The 23,829-nt window shown below is 36.0% G+C and overlaps 1 protein-coding gene across 1 annotated transcript in view; it reads left to right on the top strand.

Annotated features, from left to right (window-relative positions):
* Positions 1-23,829, top strand: part of FAM13A (family with sequence similarity 13, member A) — a 207,150-nt gene that overhangs the window by 18,064 nt on the left and 165,257 nt on the right. The window contains exon 4 of the mRNA XM_012647212.1: positions 15,333-15,510. Within this exon, the coding sequence (XP_012502666.1) occupies positions 15,333-15,510 (178 nt within the window). The remainder of the gene's footprint in view (positions 1-15,332; positions 15,511-23,829) is intronic.

Here is a 23,829-nt window from a genome sequence, read left to right as displayed (position 1 = left end):
AGACCCACATGTATGCGTATTAGGTTTACATGTATGTAACATACATCTCGTGATCACTTTGGGATGGAGATTTAACATTTAAATGTATTATAATTAGGTCTTATATGTAAAAAGGTGAAATGTAGGACACGAGTCCTTTAACTGCACATCTTTAGGAGACTGGCCAGAACCAATCCACAGAAGGCAGTTGTTTATTAAGAAGAAACTCTTTAGGGTCCAAAATAGCCATCATGTCAGAACCATAAAAACAGGAGGAAGGCACCGGCGTGGGATGAAATAAGTGAAGAAGTCTTCTGGCCTTTTGTTCTTCTCAAGTCAGCCCTAGATAAACTATTACTAGATAACTCTAGTAATGATTAGTAAGGAGAAGGGAGGTAGAAGCGAATGGGACGTGGCCAGCATCTGTCCTGTCATGGCCAGGAACTTAAAACTTTTGGCGTCTTTTAGCTAAGAAGGGTCCATTAGTCTGTGAAAGGAGGGTACAACTTTTATTTCGGTCGTCTGGATGAAGATGTGTATTTCATAGTCATCTATTTAGACTCATCAGTGTTTGTAATTCCGAGCATCAGTTATGTTTGGACAATATTATAGATACAAATAGATAATAACGATAAGCTAATTTTTTTATTTCTTTCATCACAATTTAAATGCCTGTTCTGTGCCAAGATTTTGCCTACGTACTTGTGTTTGGTTTCTAACTACTATTACAGCTCTTCCTACAAATATTTCGTAGGTAAGGAAAGTGAAGCTCAGTTACTTGCCAAAGAGCAAGAAGCTAGAATGAGCAGAGCTGGGATCTGCTGGGCTCTAAATGCCAAGCTTTTTCTATTATGCTGAGTGTATTAGGGCTCCCATAACAGAATAACACACTCTGGGTGGTTTAAAAACAGAAATTTATTTTCTCGCAGTTCTGGAGGCCGGAAGTCCAAGATCAAGATGTTGACAGAGGTAGTTTCTGGTGAGGGCGCTCTCCTTGTCTTTAAGCTGGCCACCTTCTCGCTATGTACTCACAGGGCCTTTTCTCCACGCTGGAGACTCCAGGTTTCTGTTCCTCTTCTTACAAGGACACCACTCCTATCTGATTAGGAGCCCACCCTTATGGCCTCATTTAACCTTAGTTACCTCCTTAACGGAGGACTGTATCTTCAAATGTAGTCACATGGGGGTTAGGGCTTCAGCCTGTAAATTTTGGAGGTAGAAAATTCTGTTCATAACACTGTGCTTTTAAAAATTTACCAACTTTGATAAATGTTTGAAAAATAAATTAGTAAAAAGCCTACAGTGGGATGTTAATTAGGTAGTGTCTGGGCTAGAAATCATTCTTATAGAATTGATATGTTTTTGTCTGTTTTTGTCTTTTGACATCCTTAATGTCTAGGGAGGCTAGGAGTAAGGAATGAGTTTAAAATGTATACTATGGAAAAAATGATACTGGGATGTGTTTTCCTTATTTGTACAGATAATTTTTGTAGGTTTTCTTTGTGTTTAATATTGATTTTCTTTGAGAATATATTCCTTTTAGTGATGATAATAGTGCTATTGACTACCTACTATTTAGTTTATATGTAGCAGATATTTTGCTTATATAATCTTTTTAAATCTTTGCACCAGCTCTAATGAGATAGAAGCAATGTAATCTCCATGTTGAAGTAAGTAATTATAGCATGAGGCTTAGAGCATAGGCTCTGCCTCTGTTCTAACTGATTTCAAATCTCAGTTTGCCCTTTGTTCTTTGCATTAGTATGGCCAAGTTACTTAATCTTTTTTTGCCTTATTGTGTTAGTTATCTATTGCTGCATAACAATTACTACAAAATTTAGTGGCTTAAAACAATAAACTTATATTTTCTGTCATAGTTTCTATCAGTCAAGAATTCAGGTGTGGTTTAGCTGGGCAGTTCTGGTTCAAGGCCTCAGGAAGTTGTGGTCAAGGGGTTGGCGAGGGCTACAGTCATCTGAAGGCTTGACTGGGGCTGGAGGATCTGTGTCCAGGGTGGCTCACTCACATGACTGGCAATTTAATGCTGCTCTTGGGAGAATGAAACTCAACTCTTCTCCATATGGGCCTCTCCAGGTGGCAGCTTGAGTGTTCTGATAACATGGTAGCTAGCTTCCCCCAGAGTGAGCAATTCAAGAGAGAGATGGAAGCTGTCCTTTTTATGATGTAGCCCCAAAAGTCAAATAGCATCATTTGTACCCTATTTCTTGGGAGTGAGTCATTAATCTGGTCTGTATTCAAGGGGAGGGGAATTAGGCTCTATCTTTTGAAAGGAGATGTGTCAAGCTTTGTGGACATTTTTAAGCCACCACACTTAGTTTCCCTGTTAAATGGAGATAATAGTGATGTTTGCTTCCTGAGGTTATTGTGGATATTCAAAGCATTTATCCACATAAAACACTTAGAACAATGCCAGTCATATAATAAATATTTTAAAAATGCCAAACCAGTGCTTCTCAACCATGACAGCCCATAAGAATTGCCTAGGAAGCTTAGAAAAATCCCAGAGATCTAGTCACACTGCAGGCCTATTAAATCCTCATCTGTGGGGATGGGACATGGGCATCTGTATCTTTTTTTTTTTTTTTTTTGGGACAGAGTCTCACTGTGTTGCCCGGGCTAGAGTGCCGTGGCGTCATCCTAGCTCACAGCAACCTCAAACTCCTGGGCTCAAGCGATCCTTCTGCCTCAGCCTCCCGAGTAGCTGGGACTACAGGCATGCACCACTATGCCCGGCTAATTTTTTCTATGTATTTTTAGTTGTCCAATTAATTTCTTTCTATTTTCAGTAGAGACGGGTCTCGCTCTTGCTCAGACTGGTCTCGAACTCCTGAGCTCAAACAATCCGCCCGCCTCGGCCTCCCAGAGAGCTAGGATTACAGGCGTGAGCCACCGCGCCCGGCCCGTATCTTAATGTGATCTCCCTTCCCTGTGCTTATGTCCCAGTTCATCCTCAGTCTTCACCCCTGCCCCTTGCTTTGTTGGTTATAAAAAGACAAGTCATTTAGTGTGATTCCCTCCATTTTTTTTCACCTTCAAGCTTAAAATTGGTCTCTTACCCTTTCTCTATTCTAACTTCCCTGTCTCTTAAATTACAGAGAGTTACTTACACAAGAATAAATGCAATTACCTGCCTAATGATTAGGAAAGAGAAGGGAAAGGAAAAAAAAATTGGTTTCAACTTGGAGTTAAGATGAAGACTTTAAGATTCTTGCCCAAATTAATCGAAACTTGAACTTTCAATTGTTGGTTGAGTTGATAAATAACACAAGATGGATTAAACCTGCTATAAATTCTTTTGGGAATATTTTTGGATTGGCTACCAATTATCAATAATTTTTATTTTTTATAATTTTAATAAAAGTTTAAGCCTACAAATGTATATTGCATGTTATATATAGCATAGGTCTTTTTGGGGGGGAGATTAAGTCAGTGACTGATAAATTGCTTTTCAATTGTTACATTGCAGTGAAGGCATTAGGTTTGGTATTTTATTGCTCACATTGAAAATTAAGACACTGTTCTGCCAACGAGTTCACAGTTTTGTTAGGAAAATACAACATATACACAAAGAGCCAAGATACGCAGAATAAAGTGGAGTTGAGGGAGAGAGGAATCAGAATTTCTAAGTCAGACGATCAGAAGGGTTTTAAGGAAAAGGTAGTACTTGAGTTGGGCTTTGGAGGACTGGTAGAATCCCATAGGTGATGTGCTTAGGCAGAGAGGATTGCATGAACAAAGGCATTCTGAAAGCATAGGTGTGTGATTGAACAGTGAGCATAGTGTGTGTGTGGTGGGGTGGGGGTAAATGTAATTGGATTTGGTGATCTTCCAGTAAAATTGTGAATTAAATACTGAAGTGGCACATTCCTAAGTTATTTTATTACCCTCAATAAAATTCAACATCTTCAATGGACATATTTTTCTCTGTTTAAAGAAATCATATTAAAGTAATATAATTTTATAAAAAATAAAATAGATTTCTAAAGAAAATCAGATCCCCTACCACACCCTTTGGCACTCCTCAGTTCTTTCCCAGAAGAAATCACTTTTAACTGGCTTAGCTGTGCTTTTGGTATTTTTTTTTTTTATTTCAGGGTATTATGAGGGTACAAACATAATAATATACTTAATAGTGGTATATTTTGATTGCTCACTTTTGAACATCTCATCAGTTCTGCTTATGAAATATATAGAATTAGCTCTATATAATGTTACATTTTCATTCATTCCAGTTTCTCCTAATATTGTTGTATCACAACTTTAGTTAAATTTTTAATTACTGTTTGACTTGTTTTAACTATAAAGGGGTGTGTTTGTGTGTGAGATATTTCCTGATACTAATATTTGTCTTACATTTTCACTGACATGATTTTATGTAAACCTATCTTCAGGGTTCTTCCCCCCCCCGCCCAACTGTTCCAGTAGCTCCACTATTAACTTTTTTTCAAAATTATCAAATAATTTATCAATTCTTTATTTCTGGGAAATAATTCTTGGAGTCCTTTTTTTTTTTTTGCTCCCACCTGGATTGGTTATAAATACCATCCTGAGTTTTTCCTCACGAGTCTTCTCCCTGGACCTGCCATTTCCTGGAGTCTTTTTATTTTTATCCATTGTGTTAAGTATTCAGTAAGTCCCTTCAATTTGGAAAATACTTTCTTTTGGTCTTGGAAATTTTCTTGTATTACCTTCCCTATATTACATATAATTCCTTTAAAAATGTCTTATTACTTTTGTTTACTATGAAATTTTCTCAAGTTTATTTCCCAGCAAATTTGTTTGTTTTTTAAATTGTAGCTTTATTTTTCGTATCCAAAATATTCTTGTTTTCTGTTCCTTTTATGAAACACCCTATTTTCGTGTATTTTGTTTTTGTTTTTGTTTTGAGACAGAGTCTTGCTCTGTCACCCGAGCTAGAGTGCAGTGGTGTCGTCATAGCTCACTGCAACCTCAAACTCCTGGGCTCAAGTGATCCTCTTGCCTTAGCCTCGTGAGTAGCTAGGACTACAAGCACACACCACCACACTTGGTTAATTTTTTTATTTTCTGTAGAGATGGGGTCTCACTCTTGCTCAGGTCTTGAACTCCTGAGCTCAAGCAATCCTCCCTCCTCGGCTTCCCAGAGTGCTAGGATTACAGGTGTGAGCCACCACACATGGCCATGGGTTTGTTCTTGTTGCTTAAGTTTTTCTTTTCTCTCTGTGATCTGTGGGTTTTCCTTTTGTCTCTCTTTATTCAAACATATAGTGATTTGTAGCTGTTTTGATTTAAGAAAAACATTTTGTAAAGAAGACTAGGGGTTTGTCTCTTGGTGTACTTCATTTTAGAAGGATTAGATAGTACAGCAGGGGAAATCTAGCTGTTTCATTTGGGGATCCCCAAATGTCAGTATGTGACCATATTTTTCTCTTCATTGTCTGAGTTTTTGAAGAGCAGGACTAAGAGGGAGGTGGGAAGTGTGCTTGCTCATGGGCTTATTACTTCTTAGCAGGCTTCCACTAATCCTGCATTTTTCAACTGTGCTCCTCACGCTAGCCCTTAGCTATCTCAGGTTTCCCAGAATCCTTTGGTTATTACCCAGAAACTAACCGTCAGCACTCCCGCCTGAGAGCTTGCTTGCCTGGGTGCAGATGTGTTGGAAGACTCCCTAAGTCTGACAGGCTTTGAAACATTGTTTTCAGTCACTTGCATCCACTTCCAAATGTCTTTGAAATCTCATCTAATTCTGTCTTCTCTACTGTTCTTTTTTTGCCCTTTGGGACTTATACTTTTTAAGCATCATTTTACTGTTATTTCTATGAAGTCTTGGGAAGAAGACTAGACAAACACAAATGATCAGTCTGTCTCTTTAAATGGAAATTCACCCTTTTTTTTACTCCCCATCCCATACTTGATTTTAAACGGGACAGAAATTTTATAATAGCAGCTGTGCAAACAATATCTGAGAGTTAAGTGCCTGTGAGTTTTAGCTTATGAGCATTTGATAATTTAGACAGCAACTATTACTGTTTTTCTTAAGAAACCCATCCTAATAATAGGGGCATTTTAATCAGTACCATGGCTAATTGTAAAGAAATTTAATTTAATAAACTAGCTCACACCTGAGCCTTGAGTTTCTTTCCACATTACATGAGGAATTCACTAGGTAACTTGGAGGTAAGTCTCTCTTTTTTATCCACACTATTATAATGCCATTTGTGATGTTTGAGGTTAGCTATAGTTTTGCCTCGCAGATTTTAAAGGACCATGTGAATAAATGCTGGCTAAATACTGGTTATTAAATGTCATTCCTTGAATAGCATGAGCTCCATAGGAAGCATATGACATATTTCCTCCCCTAGGTTAATTCCTTACTAAGAAGCTTCTTTTCTATTGAAATTATTCAACCTTCACAAATCTGTTTCTATGACAAACAGAATCATATTAAACTCCAAGTTTTAGTCCTTTCCATTTTCAGCATGTGCCTTTTAGGTTTTCTGTAAGGAATGCCAACCAAATGTATAAACTATTCTTTTTGTTTTGTAGAGACCTAAACCTAGAGCAAAATTAAAGAGTTAACATCTACCTATCTGCCCAAGATGCCAATAAGATATGCAAAGCTTCCACTGGAATAAATTGGAAATGTGGTACCAGGAAACCCAGGTTTCCACACGTGACTCCATACATTTTGGCAACATTTCAGTTAGCCTGCCTTCATGCAGATCCATGCGACAGGAAAAATATTATTTTATTTATAGGCCCCCATGACCTCTGAGATTGTAAGTCCTAATAACTAGACGATCTTTTCTTTGCTGATTACAAGTGTACATCTTTATTTTCCTTATGATGGCCTTTAACTGTGAGATAGTAAGTAGTGGGTGAGGTTGTGCAAGCCTGGAAAGAGAAGCCATGACCAAGCACATTATTCTATATAAGAACACTCATCTTGAAGTCCTTGAGTGCATGTCTGCATGTGCATATATAAATTTGCTAGAATTCTTCATATTACTGTCATCTTTTAGGCTGTTCTCTTTATCCTTGAGGGCTTATTCCTTGTAAAAAAAATTTTATTGTCATTTTAGTGGGGTATTAGGAGGAAAAATATACATTCATCTTCAATTGAAATAATGTCATCTTTAACTGAAAGATCCTCCGACGTTCTTGATTTTTAAAGTCAACAGAATTTCTTTATAACAGCTTGTGTTTGATACATAAATTACCTACCATAAAATTGATCCTGTTAAAGCGTACCATTCAGTGGTTTTTAGTATATTCGCAGAGTGCAAACATCACCAAAGTTTAAATTTAGAATGTTTCTATGACCCCAGAAAGAAACCCGTTGCCTATTACCAGTCACTTCCCATTCCTCCCTGCTCCCACCACCCCCAGTCCAAGGCAAACACTAATCTACTTTCTATCTGTATTGATTTGCTTATTTTGAACATTTCATATAAATAGAATCACAAATATGTGGTCTTTTATGACTGGCTTCTTTGACCTAGCATAATGTTTCAAGGTTCATCCTTGTTGTAGCATTTATATAAATACTTCATTGCTTTTTATGGATAGTTAATATTTTTATATGAATATACCACATTTTATTTATCCATTTAGCTGCTGGTGGACATTTGGGTTATTTCCACTTTTTTGCTATTATGAACATTTCTGTACTAGTTTTTTTTGCCAACGTAATGCTTTCATGTCTCTTGGGTATCTACCTAGTAATAGCATTGCTGGATCATATGGTAACTTTATGTTTTAACATTTTGAAGAACTATTTTTCCAGGATAGCTGTACTATTTTACGTTCCCATGATGCAATGAATGAAAATTTTAATTTCTTCATATCCTTGCCAACACCTATTTATGTCTGTCTTTTTTATTTTAGCCATCCTCATAGTAAAGGCAATAGAATTTTATAATAGAGGAAGATTATATGCTTGAAAAAGAAAAATAGAGCAGAGAACTAGCAGCTCCAAGGCCAAGAAAATAATGTCTATTTGGGAATTTTGGAATGAATCATTGTGACCTGGGTTAAATCCTTAGTAAATTCTTTGTTTTTTATTAATGCTTTTATGTTAGAAGAGGAGAAGACATAATAGCCAACAATGAGTTATTTAAAAAACGTACACCTTGTATTAGCAGAACGTCAACCCACATAAAATAAATACTGAAAATTTGTTTAATGAATATCAATTTGAAGGGATGCCAAATGATTAGCTTGTTAGCCACCTACAGCTCTGCCCTAACTCTATTAAGCTGTGTTTTGAACAACTGAGCCAATGGAAATAATCAGCCCTTTACAATGAGTCCATAAACAATTTGAGGCCCTCGCGGGAGAAAGAGGACACGTATGAAATAGGCTTAAATCACTCTGGGCTTGATGGTTTAACTCAGATGACGCCAAGGCTCCTTACTTACAGCTGGGTATTTAATCAATATTGCCTAGGAGAAAACAACTGGTGTTAATATGATTTCAACTGAAACTACACACTTATTGTACTTTGCCCATTTAATATAGCACTAGATTTATGGAGAAAGCCAAGCTTTATTAGCTGGGATATTGCCCACATTGTTCAAGATTATCGTATTATATTGTGGGAGGTTCCCTTTCCTATATGCTATGATTGCTTTTCCCAGTCTCCTGTGTGCTTACATTCTCATACAAACAAGGTTCTTCAGCTGTTAAATGCTTAAATGCTAACAGCTAGCCTAGATATGAGCTTCCAAGTTTGAAATTTAGTTAGAATATTTTATATTTTTCTTATAATTTTTATTGGTGCCACCTGCTCCCACTGACAAGCATTCAGCACCCAGTAGATAAATAGCCACAAAATAAATTTGCTGAGCTACTGTTTTGGCATTATCAGGAGTTTGTTTTGGGATATAGAACTGAAATGTAAAATACCACCTAATTCTTCGTTCTTTCTGCAGGCATTTGCTCTTGCTTGAACATGCAGGTTCTTTCTGGGGGCAGGAGTGTCAGTGTAAATATTGGCTAATTTGGCAGTAAATATACCTCTGCATTTTGCAGACTCTAATCAGAATGATAAGATAGGTAGTTTCCTTAAAAATATCTAAGAAGAGACTGTAACTTATTAATTTTTATTAGTTACTTTATCATCCTGCCCTTCGAGAAATTTGTGTGAGGCCTTTGAGAACCTTGTCACAGTCATGGGTTGTGAGAGATCTGTAAAAATATAAACCTTTCCTATTGCATAGGAAAACACCAATTCCATTAATCATGAGATGAAATTATATACATAAGTTTCTCGTCTAAAGAAGTGGTTTCACCCCTGGGAAATGAAAGACAGAGGTAAAACCCAGTCTGATCCAGTGAGCAGACATTTATGATTTTTCCCATTCATCTGTGAATGCATATTTAGAAAGAAATACATTTGTGCCAAGACATTGTTATAGGCTTTTATTAAAATATTTTCCCTCAAATCTCTAGAACCTAAGAAGCTATAGTTTATCACAAATGAATTAAGATTATCACCTCCCCACACACACTCAACAATTTTGCTTATTTATTGATTGAGGGAACATTTCTTAAATGTTTGCATGTATTAGATACCGTGTTAGGTGCTATGATGATGACAGCTACCTCTGTGAGAGTGCGCTGATCAAACCATGTGCTCTGAGAGTCAGACTGCTTGGATTTCAATTGTGCCTCAGCTATTTGGTAGCGAGGTGAATGTGCACAAGTAAATCAACCTCTCTTCCAGTCTGGTCCTCTCTAACTGGGGATGTATTCAATTACTATTGCTGCCTTAACAGATTACCAGGAATTTAGTGGCTTAAAAACAATACAAATTTATTATCTCACTGTTCTGTGGGTGAGAAGTGTGTGAGCTCAGCTGGTTCTTTTACTCCAGGTCTCACAAGGCCGAAATCAAGGTGACGGCCTAGGCTCTTGTCTGACAGCTCTTGTCTGACTGTTCTGGGGAAGAATCTACTGCCAGACTCATCCAAGTTGCTGGCAGAATTCAGCTCTGTGCAGTTTCTGAGGCTGAGGTCCCTGTTTCTTTGCTAGCTTCTCAACTTCTAGAAACTGCTCACATTCTCAGGTTTGTGACCTCTCTTCATCTGTAAAGCTTCATCTCTTCATCGGCAACAGCTCATTATACTATCTAATACTTTAGCAAGTTTTCATAAATATTTTTGTGAGGCTTAATGAGAGGGGAAAAAAAGCTACTTTGATAAATGTGGCACCATGAGGCTAAACATTTTGGTGGTTTTAACAGCTGACCTTCTCATGGCTCTGAGATATATCACGATAGAGCTTAGCATTTTGCGAGTTCTTTTTTTTTTTTTCCTCTCTCCTTGAGGCTAAGATTAGAAGTACAGTATAACTTCGTAGCCATTGAAAAGTCCAGGCATGTGACAAACACTAGGATAAATGTCAAGATTAGAGTTAGGTGCCATCTGTGATATAGCCCGTGATACAGGTGCAGCACTGCTGATTATGATCATAATCTTTTTTTTAAGAAGGGCAAATATTTGTCACATGGTTCAGTGTTTGCTACTTAACCTGGAACAAAAGTATGGTACAGTCTTCCAAGTGCTGATTTCTCTGTACACTATGTACACTATGCTAGTTGAATGTTTGCATTGTAGCTTGAGGTATGGGTCAGATTTAGCCAACAACAAATGAAAGCTCTCAAGAAAACTTGAATAATTTGAAGTGATACTTTTCATTATGGAGAAAGATAGTTCTTATCCTAGGAAAAGATTGATGTTAAAGAAAATGGTGACTGTTTCAATTAGGAACCATTATTCCCATCTGCAAGATTTTCTTAAAACATTTAAACTCATGAATTATTCTAATTTTTATTACAATTCTAGAAATACAAATTTAAAACAGTTAAAAACTATTTTTATATACTACATATGCAGAGGTACATTTCACTTGTATTACTAAGGCCCTTCTGTGGAATTTCATTGCTGAGTATCCTTATTCTGACCACCAAATGAGCCTTTTCTTTAAATATTGTCTATAATCTTATTCCTATATAATAACACTCCAAGTCTGATAGTTCTGTGGACTAAATGGACTAAATTATTCTGTATTTCTTTAAAATATATTTGAGATATAGATGTCACTTTACTCCTATGCTAGTTTGTCATGCTGTATGTCTTTAAAATATACATCATTCTATTAAAATGATTTCTTGATCACTTTTTATATGCAAGGCATAAAGAGTATTTAAAAGATGGTTAAAACGTAACTCCCAACTCTGAAAGAGCTTACATATGTCAGTTTGTGGATATTTTACTTTAACTGTGGATATCAAATACATTTCAATTAGTCTTTCTTGTTTTTCTTTTTTTTTTGAGACAATCTTACTCTGTCTTGAGTGCAGTGGTGTCGTTGTAGCTCACTGCAGCCTCAAACTCCTGGACTTGGGTGATCCTTCTGCCTCAACGTCCTGAGTAGCTGGGACTACAGGTGCAGGCCACAATTCCCAGCTAATTTTTGTGTTTTTAGTAGAGACAGAAGTCTCACTCTTGCTCAGGCTGGTCTCAAACTCCTGAGCTCAAGCAATCATCCCACCTCGACCTACCAGAGTGCTAGGATTACAGGCGTGAGCTACCGTGCCCACCCGAGGCTTTCTTGATAATCTTATTTATGATTGCAATCACCAGTCCTTACCCTGGTTCAAGTACTACCAATTCTCTCAGCCCTGTTATTATATTTTTTGTTTAATGTTTCACTTACTAGAACGTAAGCTCCATGAGGGTAGAGATTTCTGTTTGTTTTGTTTATTGATGATCTCAAATGCTTAGAAAGGTGCTTAGTACAGAGTAGTCATTCAATAATTTTTTGCAAAATGAGTGATTATTTCATACATGTATTTTCCATATATAAAACAAACAACTTTTTTATGTAAAATAAGCAAGAGCATTCAACCTATATCCAGAAACCAGCCTTGTGTTTCCATCCCACCAGTGTCAGCCTAGTCCAGGCCACCAGCCTTTCTCTTCTGGACTGTCACAATAGTGTCTTAACTAGTAGTCCCCATGCTTTCAACTGTGCTTCCTGCCATCTAGGCTTAGCACAGAAGCCAGAGTGGTCCTCTTAGATCAGATCATGTCTCCTCACAGCTCAGAACCCTCACTCGGGGAGAAAATAAAAGACCATGGCTTATGATAAGACAGATCTGCCCTTTCCCCTTCTGCATTGTCTTCTGATTTCATATCTGGCTATCTTCTCCACCCACCACCAGTTGGCACCAGGTCCAAGACCTCTGCCTCAGGGCCTTGGCACTGGCTGTTTCCTCTGACTGGAACATACATCTCCATTTTCTTCAGTTCTGCTCAGTTGTCATTATATCAGGGGACCCTGCCCCCCAAATCATGATGAATGAAATAACATTTCCCACCCCCACATCACTCTTGCTTTAGTCCACTTTACCCTGCTTTTTATTTCTTCATAGCATTGTTACTGTTTCACATATTTATTTTTAATTTATTTGATTATTGCCTGTCTCCCCTTCAGTTAGAATGTTTCATAGGGTTCATAAAAGCATGATATCATGCATAGTATACAATAAATGTACACTTTGAATACATGGACCCAAAAGTAGAAGCATTGCTAACTTTTTTATAATATGAGACCTTTAGGAAGCCATTGTAATTAACAATATAAATCCAAAAACAGGATGTATGAATGAATAAGGCAGTGTTTATTATATTTAGGTATCAGCAAATCAAAAAATAATGCAAACAATGATAAAGTAATTATTATGAACTTTGTTTCTCACAAGTATCAGAAAGCATCTTCTTAGTAGGCACATTTGTACCAACACTGCTCCCAGGCATGCTGCCCTAGGCATTCTTCTAGAAGCCTCCTCTGAAGGTGTTGAGCAGTTATTGTCACATGTAGGAAATCTTGTTTGTAAGGTTGCTGCAGGCTGGCAGTAAGAGTGATATTTACCACATATTTCTGGAAACACAGTACAAATTACAGATTCTCAGAATGTTAGCACATAATCAGTATGAAAAGAGGTGAGGAGAACTGTTGTGATAATAAATTGTGGTCTTTATTGTCAGTATATTTGAACAAGGATTCAGGAAGTAAATTACAAATATTTAAGGTTCAAATATGGGTGTGCTGCTGTCAAAGCTGCTGATGTAGAGGATACTCACATCCTTGCCCAGTGGGCGAATCTGTGGAATCATCTTCCATCACAGGAAACGGAAATACTTCTGGATGGGAGGGAGCTATATATCTTTCTCAAGTACTTTTGCCTTTTGAGAATATATTTATTCTTTCATTCATGCCATAAGGGATTTTGTTAAGCATGAAACTCTTTGAATGTATGTCTCCCTTCCCGTTATTTGTCAATTTTATTTCCTGCAAAAATTATTTATCATCTTTCAAAAATTTGAAGTAAATGATGAAAATGCTGCTGCTTTTTTTAAAGATGTTATTGTCATAAATTCATAATTAGACTATTTGATACAGCGTCCTCACACGTTGCCTGCCTGACAGGTTGAGCCAGAAGGCCAGAGGCCCATTATCAAGGCTGTTGCTTGTATCTTTAAATGTGGGAATTAGAGCATAATTTTAAATAGAGAGCACATACCCTTGAAAACATCCAGACTCACTTTGAATTAGTCACCATAAAAAGGGAAAAAGGCAAACTAAGATTACGTTTTCTCTTGGCGTATATTTGTTTATTTTTATAATGGCATGAGAAATGGGTAACTTCAGTTAATTTTTAATCACTGCAACTTAATTATTTCCATTTTGTACATATCCCTGCTTGTTAAGATTGTAGTGCAGTGGAAAACAATTTCATCACAAGCAGTACCACTTAGGTCACGTAGATTCCTCACCCAGGAAATGACTCCCAAGCCTTTATTCTGATCCTGTGTTCTTCAGCCACTCAATTTGTCTCATATATAACTTTCCGTATGTTTTCTGTTTTTACGTCCTGCTCATGGCATTATGTTAACCAAGTGTTTTGTAACATTGACTAATCCTCTTCCTTTGTATCTCATTTGCCTCACTTTTCTGTTTCTTATTCATTTGACTGGCTAAAGCTGACTTAACAAAGAAATCCAAACTACGTATTAATTATACCTGTATTAAATTTTCATTGTCTTAGACATCTGTTAAGAGGATGGATTGTGATTATTTCCCTAAATTACTGTATGTATTATAAAAGATTTGTATTTTCCTCTGATAGAAAGCAGTGCACAAAGTTACATAAGTTAGCAGCTTTATTATTAATACATTTAAGTATTGGCAAAGCAAATCTTTGAGAATTAAGAGAAACTGTTCATATGTATGCCTGTGAATTTTGGCAAATTGTTAGACATTTTGAGCTGTGTGCAAGATTATCAGGCTTTTGTATGAGAGTCACATATCAAATTCTGAACTATATGACATGTTAGATATTGTTTTTAAAAAGTTATTCCTTCTGACAGTTGTTAAAGAATGGCACATCTTTATTCAGGACTATTGTGATAGGTATAGGGAGTACTGCATTGGGGTTTTGCAGTGGGGGAGAGAGATTGGGCTCAACTTGGAACACAAGGAAAAGGGGGAATTTTATAGCCAAGTAGCAGGGTTAGGGTGGGCGATACTCAGTGCATGGAAAATTACTAAGAAGAAACATCAGGGGTAAGGAGGCCTCGTGGTTAAACTGACCTCCCAGGACTCTAGCTGAAGGCAGACCAAGGACATCAGACATCACCTGGAGATGGTCAGAAATGAGAAATTTGGTCAGATATCGAGGGTGATCAGATATCAAGGGTGGGGGATTTTGGCTAAACTGACTTAGCAATATTCTTAATCAAAGTAATCTCTTGAGAATATGACTAATACAGGGGCTAGTTGAAAAATAGCTCAGAGGAGCTTCATTAGAGTACGGTCAAGGAGAGGATCTTTGTCAAGATTAAAAAGCTATATAAAGACTTTAAAAATTTTCTTCGGTTTTCTCTGGGCACAGTATCCTAATCATGTCCCTCATGGTGACTCAGGAAGGTCTCTCGTATCAAATTTTACCCAACTGAGAGAGTCTTGTTCTTGACAAACTTGAAGACAAAAATCAAATGGAAGATTCCACTATGGATTGAAAAACCTAACCATTATCTTAATTTTGGGGAAGAAAACAAGAAATTGAAACACAATTTTTTTGCACTGAATAGAGCTTGTGGGTTTCTGAATTTCTTGAATAAGTTAGTAATTCTTTAACATAAAAAGAAAGTCAAATATTCAAGGCCTATCTCAGTCTCTGAGGGATTTTTTTCTGAATAATATGTTAGAATTTGTTACACCTACGTGCTTTGTTGTTACTGTGCATTATGCCTGAGAACATTTTTTATTCTTTTTTTTTCCAGATGGCAGAAATGACGCTCAGGAGAACAGCTTAAGAGACTTAATAAAAGAGCTGCCAGACACCCACTACTGCCTCCTCAAGTACCTTTGCCAGTTCTTGACAAAAGTAGCCAAGCATCATGTGCAGAATCGCATGAATGTTCACAATCTCGCCACTGTATTTGGGCCAAATTGCTTTCAGTAAGTTAGTGGAGTTTTGCTGTTGATATCATCATGTCCCCTTTTCCATTTACATTACTGGGATGCAGAAGCATATTTCAATCTGAAAAATCTACCTGATTATGGTGAAGTTTCATCTTGTTGTTGGGCATTTTAGCCTTTTTTTCATAGCAAATTTGAAAGAGGCAGATACGCGTTTTTATAAAAACCATAATTTGCAATAATTCAAATAACGTTATCAAAATTCTGGCATTAAAAAGGGCATTTAAAAAAATCTATAGTCTGAAATCTGATTAACAGAAAGGGAAGGAGCATAATATAATGAGTAATTTTTTAATAGTGATCAAGTTAAAATTATTGCTGTTAGATGGAAAATTAAGAGTAGAATATGTCAGTGACAAAAATGTAACCTCAGTTTCATTCATTTTCTACAAATAAAGTAGGCTAGAAATAAACTAGCCTGCTTTGGCAGGTGTCATGTCACTGGCCACAGGAACTTTTGTAAAGCTTTATATTTTATTTTCCCTGTTATTCCTTAATGTTCTTTTGTTTTTGATATGTGAAACATGATCTTGCAATCCAGGGGCTTAGCTTTTAACTCTTCTGTTAGTCTTCTGTTCTATTATAAAAGGAACAAAGATGTAAAAAATGTAGAGTTACACTGTGTGATTTTGCCCCCATTATGTCAGAAGAGGATGTAAGAAAACTAATTCCAGCACACAATTACATCTCTGGGGATTTTCTGTTAAATATCAATATTTTGTCTTATTGAAAAGAGCAGAATTTGTGTTAGTTTTGTTATTCACTATGCCTACTAAATGGTACTGTCTGTAAAGAGACTCCAGGAGAATATACTAATAGCTGTACTAACTGAACACACCTAAACATAGAAAAGGTACAGTATAAAAGATAAATAATGATACACCTGTATGGGGCACTTACCGTGAATAGAACTTGCAGGACTGAGTGTTGATCTGAGTGAGACAGTGAGTGAATGGTGAGTGAATGTGAAGGCCTAGGACATTTGCTGTAGACTTTGTAAACACTGTATACTTAGGCTACGCAAAATTTATTACATGTAAGTAATTAATGTAAAGTAAAAAATATAAGTGTTACTACAAAATAACACTTAGCTTAAAACACAAGCACATTGTACAGGTGTACAAAAATATTTTCTTTATATCCTATAAGCTTTTTTCTATTTTTAAAATTTTTTCTTTTTAAACATTTTCGTTGCAAACTAACATGCACACACATTCTCTCTCTGTCTCTCTCTGTCTCTGTCTCTCAACTGAAGCCTACACAGGGTCAGGATCGTCAGTATCTCACTGTCTTCCACCTCTACATCTTGTCCCACGGGTAGGTTTTCAGTGGCAATAAAATGCATGGAGCTATTATGTTCTGTGGTAACAATGCCTTCTTCTGGATACCTCCTAAAGGACCTGCCTGAAGCTGTTTTACAGCCAGCTTTTTTCCTGAAGCTGTTTTACAGCCAGGTGTTTTTGTTTGTTTTTTTTAATAAGTAGATGTACACTCTAAAATAATGATGAAATTTAGTAACTACATAAACCAGTAACATAGTGATTTACTGTCATTATCATGTGTTATATGCCGTACATAATTGTATACGCTGTGCTTTTTTACTTCTGGTGGTGCAGTAGGTTTGTTTACATCAGCATCACCACAGATACATGAGTAATGTGTTGTGCTACAACATTGTGACTTACTAGGTGATAGGAATTTTTTAGCTCTGTTATAATCTTATGGGACCACCATTGTACATGCAGTCCATCATTGACCGAAATATTCATTATGCAGTGCATGGCTGTATTTTTTTTTTTTTTTTACAAGACATAAAATTCTCCCATTTCGAGTATACAGTTCAGTGATAGTAACTTCAGTGAGTGGTGTAACCATCCCCCACCCAGTTTGGGAACATTTTCATCCCTCCAGTAAGACCCTCATGCCCATTTTAATTAACCCAATCCCCAGGCAGCCACTAATCTGCTTTCTAGGTCTCTGAATTTTCCTTTTCTGGACATTCCGTATAAATGGAATTATACAGTCTACGGTCTCTTGGGTCTGGTGGTTTCGCTTTGCATAATGTTTCCTTATCTTTGACAGAGATGAATGATAACAGTACCTTCCTTTTAGGGCTGTGGTGAGGATTAAATCACTTCATAAATTCAAAGGGTTTAGCAAACCTAAACCCTTTGAATCCAACACATAGTAAATACTCAGTAACTGGTTTTTTTCTCCTTCTTTTACTACTTAATAGTATTTTTGTTACGTTTTCTTCAACTTGCTGATCAAATGCATGAAAACATATTTTAACACATAATATAATATGCTATTCTCATTGTTCTAGTCTTCTTTAAATTGTGAGTAATGTAAATCTACTAACTAACATGTTAAATAGATATTTTTGGAGTGGCATAAGAGCTTAAACATCATGCTTAATTTTGTTTTTTTCTATGAGAGAATATGTTCTGTATTCTAGGTGACTGACTTACAATGTGAATTTTTGATGCTTACTACTTGGGGACTGTCTCCGATAGATTATATTAGTGTTCTGAATTTACTTTGAAGTTAATAGAAGTCTTTTCCCTGGTGCTGTGCTGTCACAAAAACTGATGGGAAATATAAAGATAGTTAATTTTAACTATTATAAAATAAATTTCTACATTCTAAATATAGAATCCTAAATATAATGAAAATATAGTCTAAATATAATTCAGTTAATCCTAGCTGTTCTAAGTATACCCAATTTTAAGAAAATCTTTGTGAGAGTCATAAAACTGTGAGATATTAAAGAAGCTCTGTGGAATTAATTTACCCTAACGTGACCTGACAGAGTAATATCTTTTTTTTTTTTTTTTTTTTTTTTTTTTTGAGACAGAGTCTCACTCTTTTGCTCGGGCTAGAGTGCCATGGCGTCAGCCTAACAGCAACCTCAAACTCCTGGGCTCAAGCGATCCTCCTGCCTCAGCCTCCCGAGTAGCTGGGACTACAGGCATGCGCCACCATGCCCGGCTAATTTTTTCTACATATTTTTAGTTGTTCAGATAATTTCTTTCTATTTTTTTTTTTTTAGTAGAGATGGGGGTCTCGCTCATGCTCAGGCTGGTCTCGAACTCCTGAACTCAAACAACCACCCGCCTTGGCCTCTCAGAGTGCTAGGATTACAGGCGTGAGCCACTGCGCCGGCCCCAGAGTAATATCTTGATGGGATTAGAATCAAGACACTAAGAGCCAGAAAAGAGAAAAATGGTTGTGGTGAGACTAACAAGCAACAACTACTGTTCTTGGAGTTCTCATAGCATTTTGAACATATTTCTGTTTTATATCCCTATCATATTTTGTATAGTTATTTAAGCCTGTTACCATTTATCCTCTTCCTGACTCCTCCTCCAACCTTATATGTGAACTTTTAGGGCAAGAATCTGGTTTATCCATGTTAGAAGTGAAAGAGTAAGTTTGTGGTCACAAATTCATTCTTATTTTTGCCAATGATAAAGTATTAAGCTTCTCCGGAAATTGACAAAATGCTCTTCAGCTGAAGAATACAGCAATATATAGCTCCTCCTATAGTATAATGTGTTGTGCAAATTAGGTTGTCTTATTTTGGATTCTCCACCTTGATGTAGCTGTAGGCAGATCAACCGAAAACTGAATTCAGGGACTCTAACACTTTATTCTTTTTTTTTTTTTTTTTTTAAAGAAGGAAACAGCCTCCCTAATGTTTATGTTGTTTCTAAACATTTGGCTTATTTTGGTTGGGCAAAGGCTGACTTCAGAATTTGTGAATTGTTCTTATTCTCTTCTTTCTTGTGTTGCTATTTAAACACCTGGTTGCTTTTTAACACTTAACAAGAGGCCAGGCACAATAACCAAGAGGTGGAAGCAATCCAAATGTCCATCAATAAATGAATGGATAAACAAAATATGGTATATACATACAGTGGAATATTATTCAGCCTTAAAAAGGAAGGCAATCCAGTCACATGTTACAACATGGATGAACCTTGGGAAATTATGGTAAGTGAATTAAACCAGTCAAAAACAAATACTGTATGATTCCACTTATATAAAGTATCTAAAGTAGTCAAACTCATAGAAACAGAAAGTAGAATAGTGTTTATGAGGAGTTAGGAGGAGGAAGAAAGGAGGAGTTGTTTATTGGGTGTAGTGTTTCAATTTTGCAAGATGAAAAAGTTTTGGAGATCTGTTTCACAACAATGTGAATACACTTGACACTACTAACTGCACACTTATAAATGGTTAAGATAGTACATTTTAAGTTACGTGTTTTTACCACAATTTTTAAGAAAGCAAGGATGGCTAAGAGTGAAGTTTCTTTTTGGGATAATGAAAATGTTCTAAAATTGTGGTGATGGATGTACAAATCTAATATAGTAAAAGCCATTGAATTGTACACTTTCAATGAGTGAACAGTATATGAATTATGTCTCAATAAAGCTGTAAAATTTTTAAAAAGGCAAGAAGCTGAAATTCAAGTTAGTCAGGTTTGCTACTTAAAAAAACTTTTCTATGATACTCAGTGGACTAAGGTTTCGAATAAAATTACATGTACCTATACATAGCATAGAACAAAATAAGAGTAATTTGGTTTCCTTTCTCTGTACATTTTCACCATATTTTAACTAAGATGCGTTGGGATCTTGTGAGTTTATAGCTAGACTGCTGTCAGATACCATGAAGCTGGGCACAGTATGAGAACAGTTTCCTTTGAACTATTTTTGAGATAATTTTGAGACAGTGAGCTGTTTTCTTAGTGTTTTGATAGCCACCATTATGCAACCCCACTGAAACTTGCAAATGGATTGATACCATAGCAATGAAGGATTCAAGTTTTGCTTTTTTTTTCCAGTAATATTACAGGCTACGCTCTTGGTAAAGACCATGTGTTTCTTGGTATTTATTACCCTAACAGGCCTTGCCAATGTTTCTTTAGCCCATTTGGAAGCATTCCAGTTGTTCCATCTCAAGGTTTGTTTATATCAAAGATTGCTGATTTTGCGTATAACTTGCTGATTTGGGGACTACTACCATTGGAGATGAAATGTGTCATATATGCTATTTATTCTGATACAGATGATAACACTGAGTATATTTTTATATTTTATGCTATATACTATAATCATATTGCCCATTTATGGTACAAAGAGGAAAGTAACTTTTTAATTCAAAAGAACTAGGAAGGTAGTTCTAAGAGCTACTAAGACTATGGCTTCTAAGAGTATGAAGATTTTTTAGTTCCTCCATACATAGTTGTAGGCTCTGTTGGAAATATGAGTTAGACAGACTCCCTGCCCTTAAAATACTCACATTGCAAAGGATAAAAATTCCTTCACAATAAATTATGATACATAACAGACTGTAATCTGCTATGATAAAAGATTATATAAATTCTGTGCAAATAGGGAAGAAATAATTATGATGAGGGAGTAGAGCACAACTTAGTTGAATCTTAGAAGATAAATAGGATTTAGGAAGTGAAGAAAAAGAGGAAAGACTTTCCAGGAAAAAAAGAACATTATGAGTAGAAGCTCTGAGGTTGAAAATGTATTTTTGTGTCATTGACCCTAAGGTGCAGTAGAAAACATGATGAAAAATAAGACTAAAAGTTACTTGAGGCATTTAAACTGCTACCGATCTGATCCACATCACTTTTGGTGAGCCTAACATTTATAACCAAGCCAAAGACTAAGACATATTCTTTTTTAAGAATGAATGAATTTGAAAAGTTTCTATAGGTAAGGTCCTGAAATTAATTCTTTAAGTAAAAAGTGAGATGTTCCCCTCCTGCTTTAAAATGAGAAGTTGTCCTAATCTAAAGTCGAGTTTCTACTAAATCCTTATGTTTTGCTGAAGTTGATAGAACTCACACACATAGTCAACTCTTCTGTTCCATAACCGGAGTCATGAGAAGTCTACCATTTACTATACCCTATCAGTCTATTTCTTTAGAAAAGTAGAATTACAGAAATGGAAGAGATCCAAGGTGTCATTTAAGGCAAAATCCAGATTTTGCCCAGGTTGACAAATTCAATAACTAGCACAAGCAGCCCAGGAGCACAGTTGTTCTGGCTCTTGAGTCCATTGCTCTTCCCAGCCTACAGCACAGCAGGGGAACCAGCATGGGGGTTCATACCCCAACACATGAACACCACTTCCTTTTATGTGTTTTTCTTTGTCACATTTTAGCCTTTCTGTCTGATACAGGTTGTCTCAATTCCGTAGGTGCCCTGGCTGCTTCTGGGTCTTGCAATTTGACAAGAGCTTGTGGCTATAACAGAATTGCTGACTCTTTTAGGATTGCCACCATAAAAAGTATCGACTTGTCACTACTAATCTAATCTGTTTCTTCAACATCAGCCATATCCTTGTATAAAAATGGGAATCATAAAAAATTTCACTCAGATTTTGAATTGAAGCACTTTTCTTCATCCAGAATGGATCAGCTCATTTCTAATTGTGACCCTTTCAGATAAACAACATCCCTACATCTTCGAGACACGGACACTGTCACTCTAATTCTGGTAGTGGTTTAGAAAAGACTCATCTACCCCTTTACCTTAGTATTATCCTTGTCTTTATTAGTATTGACAGCTTTTCTGTAAGACACATAAGGAGATAGTTTGTTGAAATATAACATACAAATTTTTTGAGAACCCTTAAAAATGATAATGAGTACCAATTTTCATGTACTTCCATATATCAGTTAAATTCTCTCTAATTTTTATCATTGCAGCATAATAATAATACTTAAGAATAATAATTAGCTACTATTTTTTCACTATTTTAGTTGAAACCGTGTACCTAAAATATATTGAAACATACATATCCAATTATCCAGTGTAAATTTTTTTAAAAATTATCCACTCAAATGATTGGTAACTTGATTTCAAATATCTGAAAACTATATCTGAAAAATTAATATAAATGTTTCCAACTAATCCAAAATATTGATTATTTATAGACACGGTTAAATAACTGTTGATGTAGTAGTTTAGAGCTTTCATTTGTGAAGTTTTGTGTTCTACTGGTGCTTTTGAGAAGCACTTATCAGTTACATTAATAAATGGTACTGTTTATAAAATGTATAATGTGAGAGAAAAAAATGAAAGCTAATATACATAATATAAATTGAATACCTGGAAACAATAGCATTAGTAGTTCTTAAGAGGGGAAACATTGCCAAGGGCAATATCAGATATAAAAACAATTCTGGAAACTTTAGTTTCCACTGCCTCACCTCAATTCTGAGAAACATTAGGAACTTTATTATTGAATATTATCGTTGTAAAAAATCTTCCAGCTCTTCATTTATGCTAAATTTTCACTCATAGCATATTAATGAATATAGGTCAATCACAGTACATCCAGAGACAGGACAGTATAAATTTGCGAACTTTTATACCTTTTAAAATGGTTGTTATACCTTGCCTCAAGTGATTGCTTTCAATGATAGATTTTTCTTTTTTCTTTGGCAAGGAACTACATACAGAGAAATGTCCCAGCATGTCAACATTTTTTAATTGCAAAACATTAAGGACATAATGTCTACATGGGATTTTCGTGGACAAGGCTGAGCAATTTGATCAGGTGATAATGCAATTCAGGCCTGGGCAAACAATCATATTCCAAGAGTATGGATGAATCAAATGACAGTCCAAAGAGAAGTTACAAAAGAAGTATCTTATTGCTTTTTCCCTACTTATTAAGCCTTTATAAATAGATTTAGATTAAGATATAGAAGGCTTTATACATATAAAAAGCATCAATGAAACAAAGCTGAGAAGGACACTAATGTTGAATAGCAAGGTTAGAAATAAAGATTGAAAAAGACTACAAAAATATCATTCACTTTTTTATTATTCTATCATAGGTGGAAAGAATGGGTGGAAACTTAGCAAATTGATATTTACAGTGCATAAATGTTTAGTCTTGAACTTTGATTCTCAAGAGAAATCAGGACCAGAAAGATCACTTTAGTTCCAGTTCCTATGAAAAAGACTATTTTATGCAATTACAAGTTCAGTGTATGCCAGCAATGTTACCGTGAAAGCTATCATCTTGCTCTGCATTAAAAAAAAAAAATTGTTATAATAATTTGTAGTTTGCAAAGAATTTTTTTAAGAAATCGCGTTTCTTGTACAATTTTTTTTATTTCAGCATATTATGGGGGTACAGATGTTTAGGTTGCGTATGTTGCCCTTGCCCCACCCTCCCCCCCAAGTCCAAGTTTCAAATATGTCCATCCTTCGGGTGGTGCGCATTGCACTCTTTGTGTATGCATAGACCCGTCCCCTACTC

This window comes from Propithecus coquereli, unplaced genomic scaffold, assembly GCF_000956105.1.
Source record: "Propithecus coquereli isolate 6110/MARCELLA unplaced genomic scaffold, Pcoq_1.0 Scaffold26, whole genome shotgun sequence".
Taxonomy (NCBI): Eukaryota; Metazoa; Chordata; class Mammalia; order Primates; family Indriidae; genus Propithecus; species Propithecus coquereli.
Note: the sequence above shows the minus strand (reverse complement) of the source record. Positions and strands in the feature narration are given on the sequence as shown.